At 40.0% G+C, this 22908-nt stretch overlaps 1 protein-coding gene across 1 annotated transcript in view; it reads right to left on the bottom strand.

Moving 5' to 3' along the window:
* The window catches only part of ZSWIM6 (zinc finger SWIM-type containing 6), a 211753-nt gene that overhangs the window by 5814 nt on the left and 183031 nt on the right, over positions 1-22908 (bottom strand). Inside the window, 8 exon segments of the mRNA XM_024981456.1 lie at positions 314-477; positions 1068-1225; positions 4739-4874; positions 8707-8967; positions 10008-10154; positions 15279-15425; positions 15694-15870; positions 20650-20829. Of these exon segments, the coding sequence (XP_024837224.1) occupies positions 314-477; positions 1068-1225; positions 4739-4874; positions 8707-8967; positions 10008-10154; positions 15279-15425; positions 15694-15870; positions 20650-20829 (1370 nt within the window).

Raw genomic sequence — 22908 nt, forward strand, 5'->3', positions numbered from 1 at the left:
ATGCACAGGAATAACTCTTCTTCACTCATTAAAGGAGAAACGGTGAGGTTAAGGCTCTAATACAGAAGATGATTTTTTTGTCGAAAGACACCAACAGGGCTTCTGAGCGGCACAGTCCTACACGTGCAGCTGCAGAGCGGCGCAGCTGGGAAGGACTGCATCTGTGAAGCGCAGGGCTCTCCTGAGGTCTAGCAGACCTGTGCACCAAAGAGTCATGGGCCTGCACTGAAACACGCAAAGCAGCAGACACAGTCTGAGGATGATGCTTTTATTAGCAGCCCTTGGCACCCCGGTAAAAACCACAGTCACGTACCTGCAGGCCCAGCTCCAGAGACACTTTCAAGAGAGTGATGTCTGGCAAACTGTCCATGAGAGTTGCTATTTTAAATGCATCCTGGGCAAGCTTGAAGATGTGGGATGAGGAGTGAATGTTTTTCTGGATGGATTCTAATACTGTTTCCAGCCTCCGAACATCACCTGCAATGAACAGGGGGAAACAAAATCAAGGCAGAGCAAAACAAACAAAAAAACCATACACACACACCCAAAGGGAGTTTAAAAAGGAACAAAACACAAAGCACAAGTTAATTTACATGTAATGTTCACAGATGGCCCAACCAAGTGTCTCAAGGTTATTGCAATATCTGTGCATCCCAGCTTCAAAAAAAGGTAACACTGAGACACACCCTCAGTGACTAAAAGCATGTGAACCAGAACCAATAAGAGATAGCAAATAGTTCCCTCAGGTTCCTACTGATGTATTTCTGGTGAGTATTTCAGGGAGAAAAAAAATGGAACCCAACTTTTTAATCTGCTTCTGGAGCTCACCCACCATTTACATGGCATGGTGACTAAACCCGAACTCTGCCAGGAGCCAGTTTAACGATGCAGTTAAATGAGGAAAATGTTGCCTCAAGTGAGTAGCACCTGTTTTGCTTCCTAAGCTAACATCTAAAGAAAAGAATCCTTTACAACATAAGCTCCACCACTGAGAACATGATGGAAAACATGACCCTAAAAGAGTCAAATTCACGAAATAATCACAAGACCTCAGGACGACCCAGTACCTTTGGCTGCAGTTAGCATGGTGGACGCCAGCTCACACTGCTGGGATTCTATGTGGCTTAGAGTGAACCAGCGAGGGTATCGGTTGGGAACAACTGATGCAATGTGGTGTGGGCGGGTGAGGTCTCCCGTTGGAGCAGTAGATTCCAATACTAGCAACCTGTAATGATAAGACAAGGCAGGCAGTGCTCAGTGATCACCTGTCCATCACCTGGGCCACAGGGACTGGCAGAAGCCAGAGGAGAGGGGACACGCTGGGAGAGACTGCTCAGGACCTTGGTGAGGGGAGAGCTGGTACAGCTATGCTCTGCTGTCCGGATGCTAAAGTTACCTCATTAATGGCTCACTACCTAAACCTAAGAGTTTCCTTTCTTTAGCATCATTCAGAAAATGGCAATATTCAAGGAAATGAAGATATGTTACAATAGAGAGCTTTGAAACACAAGTCTTAGTGTTTACCTACTGTAAAATTTCTGAACCTTATAATTCACTAAAAAATAAAAATCGAAAGAAATTGATAGTGAAGTGGATATTTAAGACTGAGATGATAAAGAGTTAGGGATCACTGTATAGTTGAGACGAATAAGCTTAACTTACTAAAATGGGAGGGAAAGCAAAAGAAAAATGACTTCCTTTCCATATATTCACACTTTCTGCAGAATTAGTTCCTTATACTTCAGAAATTTGTAGTTTAAAAATGTTCTATCAGTCACATTACATACAGATGATGAGTGCAAATGATCTGAGTATTTGTCCCTTGACAGTCTTACACAAACTCAGCACCACTTCTTATTTTAATCAGTCTGTCTTTAAGAATGCTGACTTATAAAGAACAACCACTGAAACACAGCACATGCTCAGTGGTCTCTTCCAAATACAAGCACCAACGAGATTAGCAAAGTAGCTGTAACTGCAATAGTTTTTTTTTTACAACCATCAAAAATACTGACCTTCACTCAAGTACACCAGTTCAGGGACTGTGGAGTAAGAGCTGGGGGCCAGGAGAGGTCGGTGGGCTCAGGCTGCGATGCTGGGCTTAGGGCCTCGCCCAACAGCAGTTACTGCTCTGACAGGTCAAATGCCTCCCTCCCTTTTCCTTTTATGTAGGGACACAGAGATGTTAGCATTAGACGGTGGCAATTTAGTAGTAAGAATTTTGGTGAGGTTGCTAGTTAGCTTTTTAAAAATTCAGAATATCCTTATATTCACAGACAGATCTTTCCAGAGTTGCTGTAGAGGAAACTAGTCAACATTCCTGGAAAGATGGTTAAATGATTGTGAAAGCACCTTTCTTCAGGACTTCCCCTCTCTTTCTAGAAAGACTAAGAAGCAAGTAAGCCACAGGTCTCTTTTCCTTCCTGTTCCCCTAGCTGTTCCCAGAGGCTGGAAACAGTATCAGAATCCATCGAGAAGAACATTCACTCCTAGCATACTGCTGCTAAGTCACTTCAGTCGTGTCCAACTCTGTGCGACCCCATAGACGGCAGCCCACCAGGCTCCCCTGTCCCTGGGATTCTCCAGGCGAGAACACTGGAGTGGGTTGCCATTTCCTTCTCTAATGCATGCAAGTGAAAAGTGAAAGTGAAGTCGCTCAGTCGTGTCTGACTCTTAGCGACCCCATGGACTGCAGCCTACCAGGCTCCTCCATCCACGGGATTTTCCAGGCAAGAGTACTGGAGTGGGGTGCCACTGCCTTCTCCAGCTAGCATACTAGAGATGCTCTAATAGTTCACACCACCTCCCTCCCATAGCAGCCCTTTGGCTGAGGGCATGTGGCAGGTGGAAAAGAGGTGGTAACAATTCCCCTGTGCCCTGCTGAAATTCCCCATGAACATTCTGCCTTGGCAGCCACCAAGGGCAGACATAGATGAGTTTCTGAATGTTAGAAAAGTAAGCCTTTCCCCTCCTGATAGATACCTTCACATAAGCCAGATACACAGAGAAACCTTAAGCTATTTTACCCTTAAACTTAACAGGATTTGAGGCAATAGCATCTGGTGGCATCACAGCATTAGCATCCTTCCCTTTGCACAGAAGCACAAATCTTAGTACAGAGCAGAGCGCCTGTCTTCATCTGACAACTTCCATTTCAGCTTCCAAAAATGGGAATAGGAACGTACTTATAAAATTGTTCTCTAAAATACAAACCAAGTGGTGTAAAGTAATTTGGTGGGGGACTTTTGCTCATGTTAGTTATTTTTTTTTTGATATTTAAAAAATAGACGAGAGAACTTTTAAAGTTTTCCTGATATGTTAATGAGATTTCATGTTGCCAAGGAAAGCATGTCAAATTAAAAGATGTCAGCCTCCATACACAATGACACACAGGTACATATAAACACATACATGAATACACACTCTGCTGCTGCTACTAAGTCGCTTCAGTCGTGTCCGACTCTGTGTGACCCCATAGACGGCAGCCCACCAGGCTACCCCGTCCGTGGGATTCTCCAGGCAAGAACACTGGAGTGGGTTGCCATTTCCTCCTCCAATGCATGAAAGTGAAAAGTGAAAGTGAAGTTGCTCAGTCGTGTCTGCCTCTGAGCGACCCCATGGACTGCAGCCTACCAGGCTCCTCCATCCATGGGATTTTCCAGGCAAGAGTACTAGAGTGGGTTGCCATTGCCTTCTCCGGAATACACACTCTATTGCTGCATAAAAAAGAGGCCTCCTGTGATTTATGAGTTATACTCATACAGGAAAGGCATTGTTTTTGAATCCACTACACTGGCTAACTGTGGAATCAAACTATTTTCCAACATCTCAAGTTGGAGGTGTGTCTTTACATGGCAATAACAGGGTCTAATCTGCACTTTAACAAGTGTGTTGATTTAAAAAAAAAAAAAAAAAAAGACAAAAGGAAAAAGCTCACATTTTAAGAAAGTAGATTATTTCTTTCAGGTCCTTAAAGTTTAAAAGGCTATATATAAGATTGAAAAATGTAATCTTGAATGCATTAAAAAATATTCAGCTACCACAAATTCATGATGAAAATAATTCCTTTGTGAACTGACTTTATAAAGGAGGAGAAAACAGAAAAGTCAGCGGCAGAAGACAACGTGTTCCAATTATTATTACTGAAAGAGGGACTGAGGGTGGCGGGAGCAGAGCGGAGGCAGGAAAATCCTGGGCGACCCCTGGACCGCGATGCCGTCCACGCCGGACAGAGTCCCACCTTCTCTCACTCTCCAGTTGAGAGCAAACGTGCTTCCTCGCCAGGACGGCTCTCCTGCACTACTGACGGGGACGCGTAACTGCAGCAGGTGTGAAGGGCTCCCTCAATTATATTCAGCCAAGTGTATGTATTATTTACCACTGTTTCAAAATCTAATTTTTTCAAAATAATGAGTTATTTAGGAAGGTTTCAACTGTTGCTGCCTTGTGACTAAACCCAACCTGAAACTGTTCTCTAGTCTCAAATTCTAGCTTCAAGACAGAGTAGGATAAAGCCACCATGAACGTGAGTGTGACAGCCGACAAGAATACCCTCTTTCCCTTACTTTAAATAAAACAAAAGCCAAACGAGGCAACAAACTACCACCACCACAACTGCAGAAGCACGATAGCTTCTTCAGATTCCTGCTGCCTACAAGAAACACGGATGAGCGAGAAGTCAGTTACGTTTCCCCGGTGGGGATTTGGATCGCCACTGCGCACGGGGCGGAATACGTACCGCATTGCTCTCAGTGCAATTTTGTATGCCAGTTCAGCATCGTGAGGTAGGAGAGAGGTGAAGAGATACTTGGCAAATGTGTGCATTGGAACACTCTCCCGATGGATTATTTCGCCTAAACCACTATATGGGCCGGCTGTAGGAAGAGAGCATATACATTTTACATTCTTAAACAAGGAACTAAGACTTCTTGTAAAGTATAAATTTCTTATGTAAAGTTATAAACAGCGTTAATCTAGTGAAGAATGTAATCTAAGTGACATGATTGAAATGAATACAATTCTTAAGTCAGAAATGATGCGACAGGGTAGAGTAGACAACATCAAATTCACTTCAGGAACAACTCCCTGCAGCACAGCTGAAAGTGAATCACACAACTAGGGGGCGGAGCTTGTTCACACTACAACTGCTTCAGGAAACAAGGAAGCAGGAAACCTCACTCAGCTCAGGACAGGCCCTCTCTCAATGTGTGATATCTATGCGCCCAGATTTTCAAATACACAGATGACTCTCAGCTTCACTTTGGAACCTGCCCCAGACTCAGCTGGAGGGGCACACATAAGCCAGGCTTCCAGAAAAGAGTGCTCTGCTTCAGGGGGAGGGATGGAGATTCTGAACCACAAATTCCAATACAAAGACTTTTAAGTATTGCTGCTTTTAATAAGGAGAAAGAGATGTTAATTCTCAGAAAGTGATTAATAATAAAAAATAGAATAATACTCACCATACGCAAAAGAAAAAAAGTAACTGAGTCTGCCACCATTTGGGCTTCAAAAGATCAATTTCAAAAGCAAATTTATATTGAAGCTATCAAAATTCATTTCTCAGAAGTTATGATAGGCATCGTGGCAGAGCTGACTCCCCCTTTGTCTTCTCTAAATGCTACCTTACGAAGGGCAATACCAACTTTTACAACAAATTTTGAAAGGAAACCACAGTGGTTAGTTCAACTACTTTCCGCTTAGGTACTTTGAGGTCTAGTTACTGTAAAGTGTTTTGTAAATTAGTTTCCATGTCACCTTTGGGTAACATTGGTTTCATGACTCTAGAATTATGAACCATCACATTACTGGTCAAAGGACATAATACACTTGATTTCCATGAGAAAACTAAGTCTGGTGAAGGGTTTAGAATGCAAGAAATGCAGTTTAGAGGAAACGGTGAGAGGAGTTATTGAACTGGGCACTCTGGTAAGAACATGATATATTTTAGATCATTTTAAACTAACAGAAGTTGTTTTTAAATGTCATTGTTTCATTCTTTGGTTAGCAGTTTTGAACTGTTCCTTATTTAAGTACTTTAAAAGTCATGTAGACTACTTTTTTACCAAGACAAACTGAAGATATTTTAAAATGTTTTAGTGATCTGGTATTAGTAAAAAGTTGATATAGCATTACAGTTTTTACCCTTAGTTCATATGAGGCCAAATTATTTGTTACTATGATAGACTGAATGCTTGCCCTCCTCTCAAATTCCTATGTTAAAGCCCTATCTCCCAACGTGAGTGTAGTTGAAGACAGGGCCTTTATGGAAGTAATTAAGGCTAAGTGAGGTCACAGGGGCCCTGACCTGGTCCAACAGAAGTAGCGTCCCGTAAGAAGAGACAAGAGTGAATGCTGTCTCTGCCTTGTGAGAACTCAGAGAAGGCAGCCCTGTGCGAGGCAGCAGGAGGGCCCTCACCAGAGAGTGAACTAGCGAGCGCCTCGGCCTTGGGCTTCTCGGCCTCCAGAACTGTGAGAAATAAACTTCTGTTGTTTAAGCATCTAACCTGTAGTATTTTTTTTATGGCAGCTTGAGCAGAGTAAGACATTAACTCTACTTTATTAAGGACTAATTATAGCAAACATCTATTTTTCTTCTGTATCTCTCCTCCATTTCCTTTCAGCATTTCCCTTAAACCATCAAGTTCCCTTTCTGTACTACGCAAGGAAAGCCAGGATACATAATCAATATAATAGCACTTCCCAACAAGCAAAACATTCAGTCAGGTATCATAGAATTATTTGTCAATGAATAATCAGTGTCCCAGAGCTCCAGTGTACTGAAAAGTGAAAAAATTAAATTTGGAATCTAAGTTCCCCAGAAGTGTTTTTCCAGTATGTCCACAGTATGTCTAGTATGATCCAATATGCCCACAGTATGTCCAGAAGTGACTAACACTCAGCAACAATACAGGGTTACTGCTTCCTCTTTTTCAGATACTTAGGTCAGCTAACTAATTTGCCCCTGAAATTCACAGAGTATAAATGCATGAAGAACTTGGTGCCCAGTGCAGTTGATTCTATCATGGAGCATTTATCTTTTGGAGTTTATAGAAATGGTCCCTTGGCTTCCCCTTGGACTTCTTCCTGTCCTGCACCACCCACTCTTTGTGGGCTGAGCAAGGCTGGGAAAGGAGCGGAGGCTGGGATAAGTCATCAGCACTCCTTATCGGGCATAGTTCTAATTAAAATGTTTAACAAGAAAGTATGGTCTAATCAAAGAGTAAAACAAAGTTTAAAAATATTCGTAAGTAATGAACATGAAGACATAAGATAAGTAAGTGATGAACAGGTATCAGACACTATCAACTTTGAAAAGCACGTATCCTCTTCTATTCCTTCAGAATAATAAAACTCAAAAGGCAGTTTACCAAGAGTTATTAAGAGCCAGTATAAAAATAACTGTACTTCTAAAATATATAAATGTAAAGTGCATTTAATGAAAAAAATTTTTTTCAACTAGATCTTTAGCTTTGGACATATAAGAGAGGTTTTGAAATGCTATTTTCTCTAAATCCCTTCCCTAAGTATAGTCATTCCAAATACAAGACAAAGAAACCATATTCTATGAGCTTATCAATCACAGAGAATCCCACAAAAATAACACACATGTACTTGAGAGATGGAAGCAATTAAAAAGTTCTGACATCTCCCAAATCTGTGTAAAAGACTGCTAATGCTAAGTTGCCTCAGTCTTGTCTGACTCTGTGTGACCCCATGGATTGTAGCCCACCAGGCTGCTCTGTCCGTGGGATTCTCCAGGCAAGAATACTGGAGTGGGTTGCCATTTCCTTCTCCAGTAAAAGAGTAGGCTACCACATTAAGTACACTTATTGTTGACAAGGAAAAAACATTTAAAAAAATATCAGTCAAAATTTGGGGATTTGTCTGTTTGGCTCAGATGGTAAAAAATCTGCTTGCAATGCAGGAGACTGGGGTTCAATCCCCAGTCAGGAAGATCCCAGGAGAAAGGAATGGCTACCCAGTCCAGTATTCTTGCCTGGAGAATTCCATGAACAGAGGAGCCTGGCAGGCTACAGTCCATGGGGTCACAGGAAGTTGGACATGATTGAGCAACTAACATTTTCACTTTTCTCTTGACCTTACAAGAAAGAAAGAAAAAAACTTGCTTTGCCTTATTCTATGAAACTTTTACCTTGATGAATCTACACCTAATGGATTTTCTGAAATAATTAGCACTGTGAAAATTCACTTCTACAGTTGTTGGTCCTTTATCAGGATATGCAAATGACAGGTTCAAAATCCAGAAGTCATGTGACAGCCAATAATTTGGAGGAATGCCAACCAATCTCCATTTTATTACTTAATAGATCCAAGGAATATGGCTACCAGTCATAAAGGAATATGGCTACCAGCAATAATTCACTAAATATAAAATTTACATTTATCTCAAGAACAACAGTTTAAAAATAAACAGTCCTTTTTAAAGCTTGTGACATTCAAATAGGGCTCATTTTTAGCAGCCTCATTGCTTACATGACCACCTAATAAATAGTAAACATCTAAACATCTGTACTTTTTTATTAAGTGATACTACTTTTTGGAAAATGAACATGCCTGTGACACTCAGCGACCATACCAATCAGGATAACTACTGTATTAAATGTACTCAAACAGTATTCCCAACATAAGAAAGCGGAATGCCTAAATAAAATGGGCTAAACAAGTGGAGAAGTTATCAGTTACCTTCTAACAGGAAGACTGCTTGCTTGCGAAAAATTTTCACCAGTGTGTCGTCCAATTCAATCTCCTGAAGCTTGGAGATGAGCTGTTCCTCGTTGCGGCAAACCTTCTCCTGGGTGTACAGCCCGTCAGGCATGACCCGCTGCTGTCCCAGCCCTATTAGGGCTACTTCCACAGCCAGCGTTAGGTAGGATTCCCCTTCTTCTAGGAATTTGTGTGCAGGTAGATGCTGGTATTCCAGAGACTTGCACTGTCCCATATTCTCTGTCACAGAAGAAATCAGAGTTCAGAAACTACTTTTGCAGATGTTCTGACAGGCACAATCTATTAATATTTTACCCGGAACTCTTATTAAACGAATTATTGACTTAGCTCCAAGAAAGCTGGAAAACCATGTTAAAGTATATAGTTTTCCAATATCTTTAAAAAAAATGACCATCAATTGACTAAATGTGTATGTTCTGGAGGAAAGCATAGAACAAATATTTTTCTCTCATTAAAAAGGAATCACCAAAGAAAACCATAAATCTAAGAAGAGATACTAAGAATACTTAACAGTAAACAAAATTTTAATTAACCAAGAGTAAAATTACATGATGACTGTAATAGTTACCAATTTTTTAAAGTCTAGAATTGAAAATTTTTCATACTTTTACCAGTGTTGTAATTTATAATAAAAACAGTAGAGAACACAACATATATGTAACTCAATTTCATGGTCCTTTTTGTTATCAGAGTCATCAGTTGTCAAAAGAGAATGATTCTCTGAACATCGTCTTATCACTGTTAAGGTGCTTCTATTTACAAATTCTTAACAAACTTCAACTGTCAAACTCCCAAGGAAAGTGGATTCAGAGTCATACCCTCACCCTCCTGATAAGAGTTTGGGTCACCAAAATCCATGAGGGCAACCACCACAGGCTAGATAATTAACTCTCCAAGCTAATCCAGTCATGGGAGCAGCAAAGGTACAAACCTTCTTCCCTGCCATATGATATATATCCTTATTTTATATCTTTATGCTGGAAAATAGTAAGAAACACAGATAAATTCTTAGATACACAATCACTGTTTTAGGTTCTTGATACATGCTGCCAACTGTCAACGCCAAGACTTTTCCCAGTTTGAGAAGCCTGCCTAAAAAGTGGGAGTACCATTTCCTGCTAACCGCTAGTCCTGTTAACTATATGGAATGGATTCATAGAAGGAACAGTGAAGAACCATGACCAGTGACGAACGCCATTCAGGGTTTAGGCGGGAAGCACACGAGACAAACGTCAACGTTTTTATTGTTTTATTTTTACCTGTAAAATCTGAGAACACAGGGAAGCCTTCGTCGTCAGTGCGGCAGGCTTCCATAAGGCTGCTGAAAAGTGTGCCCACGGGATCCAGGGGGTGTCCAACCCAGCCCTCCAGATTGGTTATTGAGGTTATGCTTTTATGGGGTAGCTCTGTGTAAGAAAAGAGAATTGAGATATGAAGAGAAGTAGAGGAAAGAAAGGCTTTACCATTTAATAGCAGCATCCTCACAAATTAATACTACATTCAATTCAAAATTCCTCTTTAATTAAAAAACAAGGTTTCGTAAAACCCGAACTTGTGAACTATTTTAAGTTCTAAAGGGTCATCTGTGAATCAATGTAAATGGTGTTAACTGCCCAAGAAAACTCTCAAACATCTATTTAATTCATGTGTCCAGAGTACTAGGTTGACATTATTGTTTACACTATTAAATTATAATGTATGAGGAAAAATGAATTCCAACTTTTCACCTGAGAAGCTAAGGACAACTCTGCTTACCTCCTAGGAGTGGCTTTAAAGAGAACTAAAAATTCTCCCTGGAATTATCATTGGCTAACTAACTACAACTTTATTAAGAAGATATTCTTCTCACTGAGTCACCTAAAATAGAGTCTAAAGAGCAGCTACACTCTGGGTCAGACCTGAACTCCCCTATCACCTTACAAGAGTCTTCCTTATCATGGATATGTAAACCATTTAAGAGAGAAACTTTTCCACAAAGGGGAACTACAACAGAAGATAACATAATTTGGATGGCATGTATCCCTTTTCATTGTCTTCACGGAACGTTAGAACTTTAAAATTCTCAAGTTAGAGTGCTGAGAAAAAACTGCAAATACTTTAGGATATACTCCATTATTGTAAACAATGCAGTACTTTACATGTAAGTGTTTACTAAAATAATAAATAGTAGTAGTTCCTTCTTGAAGGAAAGTACAATAAAAACTACAAATAATATAAAATAAACAAGAAAAATATTGGCTTGTAAATAGCTAAAGAGCTATTCCACCAAGTTCAATGTTCCTTTAGAAGTCTTCTGTTTTGGACTACCAACTCTTAGTACATAGAAAGCATGGCCTGGCACAATGTACTACAATCTATGGAAACTGAGCGCTAGATTCCTTGGAAGGCTCTTTCCCTGCAATTTCTGTCAATGATTTTTAATATACACAACCAGGATAAAAACAGAAACATGAGTATTACTCTTAGCAACATGTCTGTCTGTCTATCTCTATATATATACATATATATATACACACACACGCATACATATATGTATGTGCATCAGATCAGATCAGATCAGTCGCTCAGTCGTGTCCGACTCCTTGCGACCCCATGAATCGCAGCACGCCAGGCCTCCCTGTCCATCACCAACTCCCGGAGTTCACCCAGACTCACGTCCATCGAGTCAGTGATGCCATCCAGCCATCTCATCCTCTGTCGTCCCCTTCTCCTCCTGCCCCCAATCCCTCCCAGCATCAGAGTCTTTTCCAATGAGTCAACTTTTCGCATGAGGTGGCCAAAGTACTGGAGTTTCAGCTTTAGCACCATTCCTTCCAAAGAAATCCCAGGGCTGATCTCCTTCAGAATGGACTGGTTGGATCTCCTTGCAGTCCAAGGGACTCTCAAGAGTCTTCTCCAACACCACAGTTCAAAAGCATCAATTCTTCAGCGCTCAGCCTTCTTCACAGTCCAACTCTCACATCCACACATGACCACAGGAAAAACCATAGCCTTGACTAGACGGACCTTTGTTGGCAAAGTAATGTCTCTGCTTTTGAATATGCTATCTAGGTAGGTCATAACTTTCCTTCCAAGGAGTAAGCGTCTTTTAATTTCATGGCTGCAGTCACCATCTGCAGTGATTTTGGAGCCCAGAAAAATAAAGTCTGACACTGTTTCCACTGTTTCCCCATCTATTTCACATGAAGTGGTGGGACCGGATGCCATGATCTTCGTTTTCTGAACGTTGAGCTTTAAGCCAACTTTTTCACCCTCCTCTTTCACTGTCATCAAGAGGCTTTTGAATTCCTCTTCACTTTCTGCCATAAGGGTGGTGTCATCTGCATATCTGAGGTTGTTGATATTTCTCCCAGCAATCTTGATTCCAGCTTGTGTTTCTTCCAGTCCAGCGTTTCTCATGATGTACTCTGCATATAAGTTAAATAAACAGAGTGACAATATACAGCCTTGATGAACTCCTTTTCCTATTTGGAACCAGTCTGTTGTTCCATGTCCAGTTCTAACTGTTGCTTCCTGACCTGCATACAAATTTCTCAAGAGGCGGATCAGGTGGTCTGGTATTCCCATCTCTTTCAGAATCTTCCACAGTTTATTGTGATCTACACAGTCAAAGGCTTTGGCATAGTCAATAAAGCAGAAATAGATGTTTTTCTGGAACTCTCTTGCTTTTTCCATGATTCAGCGGATGTTGGCAATTTGATCTCTGGTTCCTCTGCCTTTTCTAAAACCAGCTTGAACATCAGGAAGTTCACGGTTCACATATTGCTGAAGCCTGGCTTGGAGAATTTTGAGCATTACTTTACTAGCGTGTGAGATGAGTGCACTTGTGCGGTAGTTTGAGCATTCTTTGGCACTGCCTTTCTTTGGGACTGGAATGAAAACTGACTTTTTGCAGTCCTGTGGCCACTGCTGAGTTTTCCAAATTTGCCGGCATATTGAGTGCAGCACTTTCACGGCATCGTCTTTCAGGATTTGGAATAGCTCAACTGGAATTCCATCACCTCCACTAGCTTTGATCGTAGTGATGCTTTCTAAGGCCCACTTGACTTCACATTCCAGGATGTCTGGCTCTAGGTCAGTGATCACTGACCTAGATTATCTGGGTCGTGAAGATCTTTTTTGTACAGTTCTTCTGTGTATTCTTGCCATCTCTTCTTAATATTTTCTGCTTCTGTTAGGTCCATACCATTTCTGTCCTTTATCGAGCTCATCTTTGCATGAAATGTTCCTTTGGTATCTCTGATTTGCTTGAAGAGATCCCTAGTCTTTCCCATTCTGTTGTTTTCCTCTATTTCTTTGTATGTGTGCGTGTGTGTGTATTAGACTTACTGTGGCAATCATTTAAAAACATATATAAATATGGGATCATTATGTTGTATACCTGAAACCAATGTTGTATGTCAATTATATCAATTTTTTTTAAAGTTGACATATGCCAAATATTTTATTTACTAATCTTGGCCCCATAAGAAATAACTGCTACAGCAATTTGGAATTGTAACAGTACAAAAACACCTATTATTTGAATATGGGCAAACAAAAATAAAGTAGGGAAAGATATACAGATATGATATGTAGTACTAGTAAAGAATAGTCTGAATTTAAAAATTTTATTATGTAAAGGCTAAAAGAGAACTGAGTCTGAGACCTCAAAGGCAGCTATTAATACCTTAACATGTTTCAACTTAATCTACATGAACTAACATTTTTACATTTTGTATTTCTTAGATATTGTAACATTTAAATTAAATTCATTTTAAAAACATTTTTTAGTAAAGAGCAATAAAGTAAAGTTTCAAAACTCCAATGATGATCAAGAACAAGCTGTCCTGTTGCAGTATAAAAAATACTTCATTCTCTCTTAGCCTATTTTCATCCTTTCTACTTTTCAGAAGTAAACGCCTCTTGGCCATATATTGTATGTGTTTAGGTGAAGGGAGAGACTTAAGAAAAATTTTGCTAAGGGCCAAACAACATATTCTGCAAATATATCTGGTAACCAGTGATGCTTTGATGAACATGAAGAAGTGGACAAAGTAATGACTTTCAGGGATATGACATTCCAGTCCTATCTGACCTCCCCCTTTTTTGGTTCATGTGGTCACTTTGGAACTTTCTTTCATCAAAACATGTTAGTTAACATTTTTAATACTTGTAATATAGAGGATATAAAATATTACAACAATCTAATAATCTCCAGCCCATTTTAACTTTCGATAATTTTCAGCTATACCCTAGATGTGTGTGTAACTGCCCAAGGAATAAAATAAAAATACAAGCCAAAAAAATCACAACTAAAACTACTTCTCTCTGAATAAGATATAAAATTCCAGAGTAAAAACAAAACAATCATACCAGAGAAAAATAAAAAAGATCTACATGTACAGAAGAAAAAGAAGCACATGGATTAATCAGAGAAAGCATCGTATTTCTTTCTTTTGATCAGGGCCTTATGCATGTAATACAACTCTGTTGCAATTATTATGGAGAAGGCAATGGCACCCCACTCCAGTACTCCTGCCTGGAAAATCCTATGGACAGAGGGGCCTGGTAGGTTGCAGTCCATGGGGTTGCTAAGAGTCGGACACGACTGAGCAACTTCACTTTCACTTTTCACTTTCCTGCATTGGAGAAGGAAATGGCAACCCACTCCGGTGTTCTTGCCTGGAGAATCCCAGGGACAGGGGAGCCTGGTGGGCTGCCGTCTATGGGATCGCACAGAGTCGGACACGACTGAAGCAACTTAGCAGCAGCAATGCTTATTTAAAATTTAAAAGATTAATAAACTGAGACAAAGAGGAGTTAAATATGTTCTGCCAGTTGACAGCTCATCAAAGGTTATTTACAGAATCTAAAAAATCCAGGAGTTCTCTTTGGTCACTTTAAATACACCATCATGTCCTGATATACAAGTTATTACAATTAAAATGTTTTACAGTGCTTCTATATTATGTGAGGCCTGCTTTCAGCACTTTATAGGAAATAACTAGTTTAATCTTTCAACTCCAGGAGACAAGTCCTCAATTGAGCCCCAGTCCACAGATAAGGTCAAGTCAATGCCTAAGGTCTCCAGCCGGGACCTCTTGCCAGAATTCAAACATAGGCAGTCTACCACTGGAGCCCTTACTGTCACAATTAAAGTGTTTCTTCACAGAATGAAATATATCTGGTTAACTTGCATTTTAGGTAATTTAGATATACTACATAACTCAAACAGTTAAAAAAAAACAAACAAAACCCAAAAAACAACAACTGTCCCCTTAAAAAAAATTAACTTAGGAAACTAAGAAACATTAAAAAACAAACAAACAAAAAAACAACCTATGTTTCACAACATTCAACCAGAGAGGGAAAATGCCTAAAATTTGTCACAGATTAGCTAGCTATTAAACATTTCAAAAGAGTGGTGAGTGAAGCCATCTCCATGGCTCTAATTTTAAAAGCTCTCTCCCCGCCAAAGAACATGAAACCTAGTGACATTATCACCAAGAATCCCATTCCAATGGAAACAAACTCCTTCCCACATTCACCTTTTTTCTGAGTTCGGAACATTTCCAACTGCTTCTGTTGCTGTCGTCTTAATGTGTTAACAATAGCTATTGCTAGTCTCAGTGCTTCTCTGGGGTACCCATGAGAACGTAATGCATCCACTCGTGCACAGGCTGTAGGAACATGTTCTAAAACAGAAAGTGAAGGGAGGAAAGTTGCCATTATCAGATATATCTATAAAAACAGGATTTAATAGTAAGATGTTTCCCCCAAAATACTATTAAAAAGACACAAGAAACCATTTCTGAACTTGGATTTGAATGAAAAACTCCTACTGCCAAGCATTCATCCATCTCCCATTGAATCCCTCAACTCTCCACCTCCCACTCCAGTAATGCTATAGAAACTAAACAAAGAAGTAAGTCATGGAAATGTCTTTCCGGTTTGGCCACTTACCATGCCAGAGGGGCCACCCGCGGGAGTCAAAGAGGGAGTTTTCAGTGTCGTCATGGTAACAGTAGTTGGTGTATAGGTCACTGCTGATAATGTGCTGCAAGTGGCTATCCTGCCAGTGGAGATCGCATGCCTCAATGGCTCGGGTGAACACTGTCCGATGTGGCCTGTTCGATGAATCTGTTTTTTCCACAATTCAGAAAGCTGTGTCAGCTATGATTCACACGTCAATAAATCAGTTTCATACCATAGCATTCTGTGGCCAGATGTTCATGAACACACCCACACAGACTGCCCTGCACCCCCTAAGCAGAAGGATGGAGGGTGAATAGTCTCATGTCCTAAGTACTAGGAGGCAAATCAGCCCAAAGAGCCACCATTCATTCTCTTGTTTTATCAAACACACACACTCTGCAGCCACCAAAGCTAAGGTTAAAGGCGTCCTGCAAAAAGAATTGTCACGTCTAGTTTCCATGCCAAATACACTCGGAGGAGGCACTCAGCACAAAAATCACAGGAAAACTCACTGCTCCCCATTTCTGAGGTGCTGTGGTGGGCTACCCTGATGGGATCAACAAACACTATGCAAGAGATGAGACACCAGCCATGGAACCTTTCAGGAAGATGCAATCAGCCTTTAAAAATATGCAGAAGGGTTGTGCTTTTGGTTGTATTTTTTAACTATATTGTGCGGTTTTGCACAATTAAAATTATTATGCTTCTTGGGATATAATGATGAAATGGTACTTTATATCCCAAAGGGCATAAATGCATATATTTAACATTTCACAAAGCCACACAACATAGCTACAAAACAAACCAGCGCACTTACCTTGCCCTACAGGCTGCCTCCTGACTCCCGTGCAGGTTCCATGACTGGTGTGATGTCCCCAGCATAGTGTATGCTGGGGCATCACAAAAGAGCAGAAGCACACACTCCGAAGAGGGTTCAAGTTTCAGGACCTGACGGAGAAAAGAAATGTTTGCGAAATAAAGGATATTCTTACCCCAACTTCTGGGATTATTCAGTTCTTCTGGAAAACATGGTTCGAATTCTACCTGCCCTCCCAGCCCTTGGGTCCCGAACTCCAGACTTACCTTCAACTATGGCACAAACCTTAGAAAGAGCCTCAACTGACAATTAGGGTAACAAACTATTTTTATTTATGGGTACTTTATTTAACTCAAGTATCACCCCTCACTGTTCTGAGACTTAACTAAATGAGAAGTAAAATCTGGAGCTTCCTTAGTTGGTAAAGTTTCATCTTCCTGTCCTTGGAGCTTTGGCTAAGCACAGACATAAAGGAAATCATAAAAATCAAAACACACCTGAATCAAGAAAAGCTCTGAAAACTTATCCAGACCAAACCCTCTATTCTGCTGATGGAACCGAAAATCGAGAGTGACTTGCCAAGGTCACACACCCAGGCAATGGCAGTCAAGATCAAAACACAGATAACCTCACTCCAAATTCAGCTGTGTCAGCTGTTCTGAAAGGCTTTCGAATGGTCTTTAACAGAAAGAGACATTACTTCAGCTTGGTCTCAGGTGGACTTAGACAGCTGTACTTGAATGGCAGACATATCAAAATGCATGGATGACAGACAATTTGAGAGGCATAAACATTGATGTATCTGTTCTGGCCCCTGCCCAGACTGCCTGTTAGGAGCAGACAGTGTACACTTTGCAGATGGGGAACGAGGACCTTGTATTTCATAGCCTTTGGAACCTACCAGGGCTTTTTTGCAGAGCAGAATAAATATAAAGAAACTGATTCCATGACTTCTTACAGTCAGTCAATCAAATAGTCCAAAATCCAAATCACACATAAGTGTTAAGTGGCTGTGCAATTTCATTTAACTCAAATCACAGAAACAGAATTTAAAATTAAAAGAAGACTTTAAAAGAGCAACTTAGTATTATGCACGCACTAAGAGAATGAAAGTCCTATCTGTCTACTTAATCCACTGTGGTATCAATTTCATTAAAAAAATTAAAATCTTAACTTTTCATGTTTTTATGTGACTGTAAGATCATAGACATACATAGAAGACACACACCAGACTTTTTACAGTGGTTGGCTCTTAAGAGATCAATAATACCAATTGTAACAACAACAACAAAAAAAACCTAAATACTGTTTCAAAGAAAATATAAAGCTTTGAATAGCACAGAAACAAAAAAAATGTACAGAGACAATGACTTAAAAAAGTTGACTTGATTAAGTATCAAAATCATGGTCAATTTTTTTTTTTTTTTGCCACACAGCACGTGGGATCTTCGTTTCCCCAGCCAAGGATAGAAACTGCACCCTCTGCAGTGGGAATGTGGAGTCATAACCACTGGACCACCAGGGAAGTCCTGGTCAGTTTCTTTTTTTTTTCTTTTCTTCTGGTCAATTTTTATCTTAGATATCTTATGTTTAAAATTTTTTTGTAGTAGCACAGAAAATAGAGAAACATGATCTTAAATGGTTAGAATGATAAACACACAAATTTGTGGTAGCTCAGGTGGCAAAGTAGGAGAAGTAAAGGGCAACCCACTCTAGTATTCTTGCCTGGAAAATCCCACGGACAGAGGAGCCTGGCAAGCTACAGTCCATGGGGTCGCAAGAGTCGGAAACGACTTAGCAACGAAATCATCATCATCAGCTGGTAAAGAATCCACCTGCAATGCAGGAGACCCCAGTTTGATTCCTGGGTCAGGAAAGTTCCCCTGGAGGCTACCCACTCTAGTATTCTCAGGCTTCCCTGGTGGCTCATAGGGTAAAGAATCCACCTGCAATGTGGGAGACCTGGGTTCAATCCCTGGGTTGGGAAGATCCCCTGGAGAAGAGAAAGGCTACCCACTCCAGTAATTCTGGCCTAGAGAATCCCATTGACAGAGGAGCCTGGTGGGTTACAGTCCATGGGGCTGCAAAGAGTTGGACACAACTAAGCAAACACACATATAAAATAATAGTTTTTTCAATCAAAAAAGATAAAATTAAAAAAGGCTCCCATTCAGGTATATTTAAAAAATAAACACTACTCTAAGGGTACAGATTCTAATGTTGTCAATTAATTCTAACAAATAATCTCAGCAAAGACACGGCCTGACTTGTGCTTCACATTCATTCTGATGTGCAAACACATGCAATTCTGCCCGTGGTCTGACCATGTGTGCCCTTCACCCACCTGCATGGCTGCTAGGCTCTGTGGGCCACCAAAGGCTCTCCGCTAGCCAGTCTGCTCAGCCCTCCAGCAGAAGCACTGCAGGCTGAGCACCAGAGCCCCTCTGTAGGGTTGTCTCTTCTGCCAGCCCCTCTGGAGAATATGGATGTTCTAAAAGGAGGAGCCCCAGCAGCCATAAATACTGCCCTTAGAAACTAGTTCTGACTGCATATCCCTAGGTCAAACCATAAATGAAACTGTTTTATCTGGAGGTTGGACCACTTCCTAAGAAGTTTTCTAAAGCCTATGGAATAGTCAAGTTTAACCAAGGGGAAAGTAACCAAATGGAAAGTAAAAGTACACTGTAAAATGTTAGGACGGCAGCCACGAAGAAGCCTCTAAATATAATAAAGTCAAGAAGAGATCAATGATATATTGCCTATGTAGATGTAAGCATCCTTTTCCTAGCAATGGAAGACAATAAATGTTGAATTGTTAAACTTGAAAATTCTGAGCCTCTGCAAAAAAACTTGGGGTATAAGAGGAAGATTTATTTTCTTTGAAATTATTAAATAAAATCATCATGAGCAATAAAGATGTGACAGATTTCAAATACTGAATTCCCAAGGCAAATATCTCTAGACAAAGGAGAGCCAGACAATCATCCTTCCCAAGGCCTGAAACCTCTTTTTGATTGGACAAGTCCCTATGGAATAATACATATTATTTTCTCTCTCTGTAGAGACAGAAAACACTGTGCTAACATCACATTTCATACTCAGCACTGTCCAGCTCTTTCTAGGAGTACCAACTACAGATGGAACCCGCACACACTGAAAGACAGTCTTGATTCCTGAATCCTCCTGATGTCATTTAACTCCCATCTTGCATATATCATAAATTTAAAGTCTTTCACATTTTCTAAAAAAAGGGGGAGCAGCAGCACAAAATTACACAAAAACAGTGACAGTGAATGACATTTTTATTTGCAAGAATTAATTAAATATTGGATGTGAAAGGAGAAAATCTGTCAGTAGCTAGCAGGACAATGAGGGCAAGACAGACTTTTTTTAAGATTAGAAAGACTTGTCCTGAATGGGTGGGTCCAATAGAGAAAGAGAAACTTAAAAAAAAACATACACACACACACACAACAGTAGAGAAATGAGAGACAGAGGTACTTAAGAGGATATGTGGAAATGCCTGGGAGCATTAGCTGCCAAAGGCTAGAGAGTACTATTGCCTACAGTAGGTGGGAGCAAGTATGCTAGACAGTCCTTTCACAATAAAGAATTTTCCTGGTCTGAATGCCAGCAGCACCCCATTCCCCTGTAGTCCCAGGAGTTAAATGTAAATACCACATTCTAAAACTAAGAATTTTTAACTGATTACATAGCATAGTATCCCAAATAAGAACTGACCAACACACAGAATAACAGTTCCTCAGGTCTCTCAATAATTTTGTTTTACACAGTAATTCACTACCACCCATAACATGAACTTTTTTTAAAATTCAAACTAAATAATTAGTATGCAATTTTAACACATACTAGTACATGTTAAGTATTACATCCATCTGTATTCTGAGAATATGAAAAAAAAATCACAGATCTTGATTAAAAATTAAAACACACACACACACACACACACACACACACACACTCACGTTAAAACATTAAGTCCATGAGTTATAGTAACTTCTTAAGTGAGTAAAATAATGTTTCCAAATTTATTGTAAGTTACTGTTATAACCGCAGAGGCACAATTAAGTAGGTACAAAATGAGCAGATTATCACTGTGGACTCACCTTGGTTGGCATTTGCACCCTGAGGCAGAGCATTGGTTAAGTTGGGTAATTCACTGCCATGATTTCCATCTTCCCATGGACAGACATCAACACCATTCCACTTTTTTAGCTGTTTTAGCCAACTGGCCTTCTGCTCCAACTTGCAGTGGGGATTTAAAACTATACACATCCACAGAGCACCTAATTTAAAGGGAGAGAGGAAAGTAAATTTTTAAAAATTTACAAATGTCCAATCCTAATAGTTAATGATAAGTCATTTCAAAATGGACCCAAGTCTGTGTTTTTATAATGCAATTTTACCTTAGTCCAAGCAACATATCTCATAGAGAGGTCAATGTAAAGAGGACAAAAGAGCCCAAATTTGAACCAAAGAAGCCAAATACTGTTACACATAAAGATGAGAGAGATTTCAAAGGTGATTTTAATCACCTTCCTACTTGTGTGACATTTTGGATCAAAGTCAATTCAGAATACAAACTTAAGGACCAATTTCTTACTTTCATTTACAAGCAGAGTTTATTCATGGGTGCTTTAATAAACTACTTTAAACGGTTCTTCTGTACAAAAAGTAAATTTATTCCTAAGATTACCTTTTTACAATAAAATCATAAAGGTTTAACAATGGACACCAATAAACTATTTCCTAGTCTCCTTATAAGCATTTCCAGCTTTATTATGCCTGTTCATTAGTATGAATATCTATATATCAACAGATCTTTCAAAAATAAAATTTACTTAAATATACTTCCCTAAATGATTTAAGTAGTAACTAATCTTTATATAAATGAAATCACTAAATTTGTCTTTTTGTGAATGAAACCATTCAACATTTATCAAAAGTTCACTTGCTTTAAAATGAAAAGACAACCTATGGCCTCAGATAAAATATTTGCAAACAATGCGATGAAGGGCTTAATTTCCAAAATACATAAATTATCTCATAGAGCTCAATATTTTAAAAAATCTCAATCAAAAAATGGGCAAAAGACCTAAGTAAACATTTCCTCAAAGAGAACATACAGATGGCCAGCAGGCACGTGAAGAGATTCCAGCACTGCTAATCCTCGGAGAAATGCAAATCAGAGTTATAACGAAGCACCACTTCACATGGGTCAGCATGGCTGTCATCTAAAGGTCTACCAAAAAACACTTGCTAGAGAGGGTGTGGAGAAAAGGGAACCCTCCTACTCTGTTGGTGAGAATGTTCCCTGGAGGCTCAAGTAAAGCATCCACTTGCAGTGGAGGAGACCTGGGTTTGATTGCCGGGATGGGAAGATCTCCTGGAGAAGGGAATGGCTACTCACTCCAGTATTCCTGCCTGGAGAATTCCAGACAGAGGAGCCTGGTGGGCTACACTCCATGGGGTCACAAAGCATCAGACACGACTGAGTGACTAACTATGGAGAACAGTATGGAGGTTCCCTAAAATAGGGTTAACATATATGATCCAGCAATCCCATTCCTGGGCATATATCTGGAAAAGACAAAATCCCTAATTGAAAAAGATACAAAGAATAGACAAGACATGGAAGTAACCTAAGTAACCATCAACAGATGAGTGGATAAAGAGGATGTGATACACACACACACACACACACACACACACGTATATATACATACTTACATAATACATACATACATGCACACAAAAGAATATTGAAAAACAATGAAATAATTGCTGTTGTTTGTAGCAACATGGACGGACCTAGAGTCTATCATACTAAGTGAAGTAAGTCAGACAAAGACAAATGCTATATGGTAACACTTAAACGTGGGATCTAAAAAGTATTACAAAGAAACTTAACTTACAAAATAGAAACAGATTCACAGACATAGAAAACTTAATTACCAAACGGAAGAGGAGGGAGGGATAGATTAGGAGTATGGGACTAACACATTAGAGCAGATCAGATCAGTCGCTCAGTCGTGTCCGACTCCTTGCGACCCCATGAATCGCAGCACACCAGGCCTCCCTGTCCATCACCAACTCCCGGAGTTCACTCAGACTCACGTCCATCAAGTCAGTGATGCCATCCAGCCATCTCATCCTCTGTCGTCCCCTTCGCCTCCTGCCCCCAATCCCTCCCAGCATCAGAGTCTTTTCCAATGAGTCAACTCTTCGCATGAGGTGGCCAAAGTACTGGAGTTTCAGCTTTAGCATCATTCCTTCCAAAGAAATCCCAGGGCTGATCTCCTTCAGAATGGACTGGTTGGATCTCCTTGCAGTCCAAGGGACTCTCAACAGTCTTCTCCAACACC

The sequence above is a fragment of the Bos taurus genome, chromosome 20 (genome assembly GCF_002263795.3).
Source record: "Bos taurus isolate L1 Dominette 01449 registration number 42190680 breed Hereford chromosome 20, ARS-UCD2.0, whole genome shotgun sequence".
In the NCBI taxonomy this organism is placed as follows: Eukaryota; Metazoa; Chordata; class Mammalia; order Artiodactyla; family Bovidae; genus Bos; species Bos taurus.